The 7222-nt window shown below is 31.6% G+C and overlaps 1 protein-coding gene across 1 annotated transcript; it reads right to left on the reverse strand.

The window, feature by feature from the left end:
• LOC111000140 (fatty acid-binding protein, muscle-like) lies at positions 1-6970 on the reverse strand. Its single transcript, XM_022269494.2, has 4 exons — positions 6826-6970; positions 5887-6053; positions 2564-2677; positions 1-1690 (listed from the first exon to the last, which is right to left on the reverse strand). The coding sequence occupies exons 1-4, from the start codon at positions 6893-6895 to the stop codon at positions 1631-1633; spliced, it is 411 nt and encodes a 136-aa protein (XP_022125186.1). The 5' UTR covers positions 6896-6970; the 3' UTR covers positions 1-1630.
• Between the last annotated feature and the right edge of the window lie 252 nt (positions 6971-7222).

Consider the following 7222-nt stretch of genomic DNA (forward strand, 5'->3'; position numbering starts at 1 on the left):
ATTTAATTCAAATTAAAAATTCTCTATTTCAAACATCTTCAATACTTTGTTATTCCCAATAGCGAAACCGCACATGATTTATTAATTAAAAATATTTACAATTAATTTCAGACATTTGTATCGATGACCACAGCTTCGCTCAACGTTATTCGTTATATATATCGCAATACAGCGAGGTACTGCTGCCAGCATTTATGATACACTTCTCATATGGGCCAAACTTTAAAAATTTGTTTAATTATTATTATGACGTAGCCTAAGAATATTGTAAATGCTGTCTTGCAGACATTTATGATATTTTTGAAGACAAAGTGGTAGCCTTGGCCTGTTAATTATTATCAACTCTGTAGTCTTCAGTTTCACCCAGCAGACATTAAATACGCTCCCTTAACGAAAGAGCATGCTTTTGTTCGGCATAGCATAGTCATTGTTTGATCACAAAAAAACATATTTAAGCGTTGATCATTCATACTTTTGTTTACTAATACTAACATAACACCTTTGTTACTAACCGTTTAACAAAATATAGGTTAATGATCTGCATATTACTGTGAAAATCCCCGAAAATCCACGAAATCCCCGTGATTCTAAGTTAGAGAATTCATTTGCGCACTATTTCATACATGGTAGCGTTTGGTCGATTACAAAAGTCACAGTCAAAGTCAGTACTGGGTGACTTCTTTTGGAACGTAAGAGAAAAAAGCTGAGAGTAAATTTTACCGATGCGTGCGTCCCAAAAAACCGACACCCTGAAATTAGCTATAGTCAGCATTTTAGTTTTATTGCGATATTTAAATAAATTTTATTTAACTAGGTAATGCGTTATAATAAATCTTTTTCACCTTCTGTGTCGTTTTTTATACAATCGCAGAATAAAGAATTTGAAAAGATTTTATGTTGATACTTCTAACGCGTATATAAGTACACACGTTTGTTACAGACTGTGCGAATCAAAGTACGTTCGTATAACGAACACACACATTTTGAAAATACCATTGCGTAATCATGTTAAACCTAGCAATAACAGTCGTAGAGTGACTTCTAGTCGAAATCCGTTTACATACATTGCCCTACATTAGCACCGGTATTCTGCAACTTCCACTAGCGATCGAAATAATTATTTTATGCCATTTCAATACAGAATATACTCTCATAGTCGCCCACTGTTTCAATTCAACTTCGAATATTTGATTAAATTTTAAATCAATTACAATAGAGAGCGCTAGTTTTACAATAGATTGCCCACGGATTTTATCAAAACACGTGTGTAAACATTGAATTTGTCATCACTACTGGAAGTTACAGAGCTGTGATCGTACTCTATAACTTCCAATCGCGACACCGCAAAAAGTTTGTACCAGATATCTATTGAGATATCTGGTACAAACTTTTACGGTTATTGAACCGTAACGGTCATATCACAACAGTAGCGCGAAAATAAAGTCGTTATTAGAAGTTACAGAGTACCAACGCTGTTTAACAATTAGTAACAAAACAAAGGTCTAAGTTCATTTAATTTTGTCTTAAAATTATAAGTCTTCCTTCTTAGGCGATGTAATACTATTCTGAACGGTAAGGACCGGCACAACAGGCCAAAAACATTTCCACCATGCTATGAAGTATTAATATGTTAAGAAACGTTGTCGTACCAAATTATTCCCTTGACTTCAGATCCTTCCAAGCTGATTGTCTGAAATAATAGGAAAATTTGAGTCAAGTGTCCTCTGCTTGTGTTTTAAGAAAGTAAGAGTTAATTGCAATCTTTCCGTTTAAGTTCAAGTTTTGATGATATTATTAAATAAGGTCTAATACAAGTCTGCCGTGTAGGACCTATACGAGCACTTGGATCTTAAGTGGATGTGAGTGAAAATGTCGTCATAAAGGAGCAATGCAATCCACAAATTAATCGGAAACTAAAATTGTATTAAAATAGCTTAATTTATAAAAATATTTATTAATAAAAAAATTGATAACTACGTTTCATTAAAATCATCAGTTTGTTTGAAAATTCATTCACTGAAACTTTAAATACATAATAAGTCCTAAGTTCATTTGTCAAGTTTTACAATAAGTTTATTTTTTATTTTAATTTTATGGCGATAGTTATAACTTTATGCCAATGTTTCAAGTAAAATGTAGGGAAACTACACGCGAGAAGAAATTAAGAAACATTTCAAAAGAAAACAAATGGATAAGCTAGTTAAAAATATAATATTTACATAAATATTAAATCTTAATATTATTATTGATTATGAAAGAAGATAATACATTTTAATACAATAAAGGATAAAGCAAAAGGCAGGAGATTTTAGTCGGAAACGGAACATGTAGTAATTGTAAGGAATTCAGAAAGAAGGTGCGGTCATATTATATTGGGAACCATATATATTGGGAACAAGAAAACAAAATATGGTCGAGGTCACCAATATCTTCTCCACACTCACAAATATAACTGTCAACAATACGAATTCTTGCTAAATGATGAGGTGTACATACTTTATTTAAAGAACCATGGTTTATTGGGGATCTACAATAAGTTTATATTATAACTAAATCAACTTACCATAGTACAGTCTGTATCTGTGAATTCCCGCCGGAAGTGCGCGGTTTTTCCATCTGGCAACTTTATCATCTGGTGCAACACGTTGTCGCCTTCTATAGTGTAAGTCATCCTTACCTAAGTATAAAACAGAATTTTCAATAAAAACTAATGAAATATATTAATTCATCACATATTGTAAAACACGGTTGGAGGAATTAAGGGCTTAATAATTAATATTAAATAAAACATTATTGTTGACTATAGCTAACTTCAGGGTGTCGGTTTTTGGGACGATGTGCAAACAGTGTGATTAAATTTTTACACATCGTAAAAATTTACTCTCATCTTTTTTTCCAACGGGTAAAGAAATATAACTTTAAAAATATTCAACTCTAACTTCACCCAGTACTGACTTTGACTGTAACTTAACTTTACTTGTGATTAAACATGTTTATTTAGTAAAAATGTGTGGAGCTCAGCGAGTCTCAGGGCATCAGGGACCCATAACTTTCTCTATTTGCTCAGACCAACAGGAAGGCGATCGACACCGATTTCTGCCATCACTCAACAGTTGATAGCCCTAACTTATGCTTCGACTCTCTATTCTCAACTTGTTTCGGGACATTAGGGATGTTGTCCATAATTGTTTTAATTTGGTCAAACCCGGGTAGGCATTCGATTTTTGTCGACACTCCTACCATTACCAGTTTATCGATCCGGTTCTCTCCTGACAATTGCTCCAAAGTAGCTAGTGTTGATCTTTAGTTTGTTGAGAATGGACTTATTAGTTTTGGAATCTTTTTAAATAGTATTTTTTTAATTTATAGCAATCAAACATGGAAATTGTGAGACAGATGATTGTCGTATAGTTTTTTGTATTGTGAAGAGGTTAATAATATTAAACAAGTCATCGTTATAAGACTTGTTACATAATATTATGAAATAAGTACGCAAGTATTCTTTAAGACAAAATTCAAAATTAATTGGTGAACATAACGTTTAAATTGCAATAACTGTCGGCGTGCAGGTACACTTGCCGGCAAAATTGTAAAGCGATATTTTTAGACTTTTGTCTAATATTTTTTTTAGTATATTTTCGCTCGGTAGTTATTAGAAGTTACATAAATTTAAGGGAATAAAATAAACTACAATATAAAGTTTTCGGAAATTTGAAATTTAAATTAAATCCCGCTTTTTGAAAAACTTTGTTCACTCTTCGTTACACGTTAAATCCAATCAAAAATAAATTTTAGTCAAAAAAAATACTCCTGCATATTTTGTGACGATGGCCAACTTATTTGCTATATACTATATACGTAAATTGAGGTTATCTTTATTGGTCACTAGCCCAATAAAGTTAGATCAGAACGTACAATTAGCCTCAAAAAGTAATCAGTTGTTTTTTCTCTCCTTATTTTGCTATATAACATTTTTAAGTTAATAATAATACAATTTTTAATCCTGCTATATGTTGTCCAAACATCGAGAAAATATTCAGAAGAACATATCATTTTCTTACGGTTTGTTTAATTTTAATGTCTCATAGTGTACAAACGCGTCCACGTCTTTATTATGGCAACCCCAGTTATTTATACAAGGTTTTAATACTATATAAAATAAGTACTTATTACGCGCTGTCATCGATTTCAATTTTCGAATACAATGGAAATATCTTAAAAATAACATATTTAATAATTCGCTTCGTTTTACATAAGTATTTTTGTCAGCTCGACGGTATTGACTGTTTTTTATATTTTTGTTATGGGAAGCCTACAGGCCTATCAGATGATCAGGCAGATCTGGGGCTGAGAAGCTAGGCAGTGGTGGGTTAGGCGTCATCCGCCGGACAACTACTCCGGAAATATCCTCATGATTTTACGGGCTGTCGAGGGGGCTTTAGAAATGCGACGCGCTATGAGTCCCGTAAGTCTTGACTGTTGACATACGTCAATCTAGGTATGGTTGGTACTGTCTCATTCCTAAATCGTACTTTGACATTTGTCGTACTAACGTCCGTATTGTAAAACGTCAATCAAACTTATATCGATAACGAAGATTTATTCTGTATAAAGTTTGACATATATCAGCGCTCAAGACGAGATTGCTACTTGAGATGACTTGAATGTGGATCTATCGACTCTGAACTTTTATATCAAGAAAACTGTACAGTATTCATTTACATTACATAACAAAAGTTTTATATGTAAAATTATTCCACGCCTCGCTTTAACTTAATCAAAACATATGTCACCTAAAACAAAAGGGCAAACGAATGTATGACAGTTGAGTAAGCGCAAATTATTAATTCAATTAATTAGATTATATAACGAGAAAGTCAAGTTTGCTTACGTTAGTCAATGTCTATATCTAACAACAATAACTGCCTTGCTCCAAATGTTCTCCAATCGTTAACTTATATATTAACTTATATATATATATAGCTGTCAAAAACTTAGCTATATGGACAGTTTAATATGAGAGTTTAGTTATATATGTAACTATGACAATCATGATTATAAAAAAAGAAAGACAGAAGATGTTTTAGAATCTAAAAGAAGGCAATATGAAAAGGGGACGTCAAGTAAAAATATCGGCAGATGGTCTACTGAAGAGATGGAGCAGACAAGCTCTGGTCAGAGTAGAATGGGCTCAAATAGGAGGCTTATGTCAGAGGACCACCTAATAATAAAACTAATTGCTAAAACTGTTTTCATTTGTTATTTCTTTCTAATAATTTTGTAACCAACGGTCAGACACAACAGGCTTTGTTTTATTTTATGTATCAATCATGATGACATTTCACACGTTTATCGTGTAATAGTCAATAATTATTAAATGACGTAAACAATACGAAACCGTTCGAAATACAACAAAAAATTGCCAATAGACTTTATCTACATGGCAAACAGACGAAAAATTTAGTTGCCATATGAATTTCTTTAAATTCAAATAATTGTAGAACACGTTTTTTTTTAATAGAAAAAGGCTCACCTGATATTAAATGATACTGTCAATGCTCGAGCTCTTTAAGAAAGCCCTTTTAGTATAAGTAGTAAGAAGTATAAAAAATGTATCCCTGAATAAACTTTTATGATAAATTACATATAATTTTCGGTATTGTTTAATAATTAGTCTAGCAACACTCACAGAATATATCAATATACCACTCTGATGTAACAGTTTTATCAAAACCAAGGTCATTAAAAACTATTGTCATTATTTTTGATCGTACTAAAACTTTTAAAGACATCAATAGAGTTATCTAGACTTAGAGAATATTAAAATGTTTTCTGTTAATTGTATAATATTTTTAATTAAAATTGGGTCTGCAATAGACTATTCACCTTAGATCCATCTTTTCTCTCCATCTCCTGTTCCTCACCAAGCTTGAAGGTGTGTCCCACATGCTTGCTGGCCACTTGTAGGTCGATATAAAAGGTGTTCTTATCTACCCTGGTAAAGCAGATTGTCGGCGCAAAAGTCTTGAACGCTTGTATGACGTCATGGGTGTCTGAAATGACGCTGTATTACATTTAATATGGCATTTTTATGACGCATTTTGTCGATTATAAACGATAAATAAATATTATTATATTACGTCGAGCAAGAGGATTACATTTTTTGATTGCAAAACACAATAGTTTAATCATAAAACATGTCAAATGAACAGTAATTCATTTCACACGACATAAATAAATAAACAAAATAAAATTACTTTATTTGACTAAAACCTTACATTTACAATACATTGTAAATACACTGTGGTTAATGTATACATAATATACTTATTTGAGCTAGGGTTAAAACTAGGCCTAGCCTGTATCTTAAACACTAGTACATACATACAAGTTGTCTTTTCTTTTTTGTTTAAAATCAAACAAGAAACCGACTCTTCATAATAAATACTTAATATAACAAAACACTACTGTTTTTTTATATGTTTCTGAACACAATTGTTTGGATGCATAATTATGTATAAAGTACAGAATGTCATTGACTCTTGAGACCAATTTAATATTATCATTATATAAACAATATGATGCCCAAATTAAAAAATGCATAACATTAGCATATTCAACACTTATATTCCGTATATTACTAGAGAAATCATTTAAATAAAAAAAATTAAGATATTGAGACTACAATTATATAAAAACAGTGTTATACACATAGTAAATTTCAAATATTTTCAAAATATAGCTTCAAACGGGATTCAACTTTTTTTTTACATTTAAAAAATATTTGCATTTCTATTTAGCATTATTAAATATATATATACTCACTGGGAGCTTTCACCAATTCGTTTATATTTTCACAATGTGAACGCCTAAATTTCTTTCCCAAAAACGACATCCTAGATATATCTCAACGCAATGTATGTACTCCAAGTGTACATAACGACTGTACCCGTGTGATAAGATATTAAACCGCTTCGTCATGCTACGCGCCATGACTTGGCAATATTATTTTCCTTCATTTGTTTGTCGACATCACGCGAAAGACCTTTATTAACCGGCTTAAATATTATTTTCAAAGGATAGAATCCATTTTCTTTTAGATACAATAGAAAATTATCACGACAGATATCTGAGGCCCAGGTCTAAATGGCTGGATTTTTTAGAAGCAACTCCTTGGCGATAGCAACTAACTAATATTCGATTGAAATTCTGAATTTCTAAA

This window comes from Pieris rapae, chromosome 10, assembly GCF_905147795.1.
Source record: "Pieris rapae chromosome 10, ilPieRapa1.1, whole genome shotgun sequence".
NCBI lineage: Eukaryota > Metazoa > Arthropoda > Insecta > Lepidoptera > Pieridae > Pieris > Pieris rapae.

Excerpts from the sequence above, each read along its gene's own strand:
- LOC111000140 (XM_022269494.2), bottom strand. The coding sequence starts at position 6,895 with ATGTCGTTTTTGGGAAAGAAATTTAGGCGTTCACATTGTGAAAATATA. Across the intron at positions 2,678-5,886 it reads AGAGAAAAGATGGATCTAAG|GTAAGGATGACTTACACTAT; the intron begins GTGAATAGTCTA and ends TTTTATACTTAG. Across the intron at positions 1,691-2,563 it reads CAGATACAGACTGTACTATG|ACAATCAGCTTGGAAGGATC; the intron begins GTAAGTTGATTT and ends CTATTATTTCAG.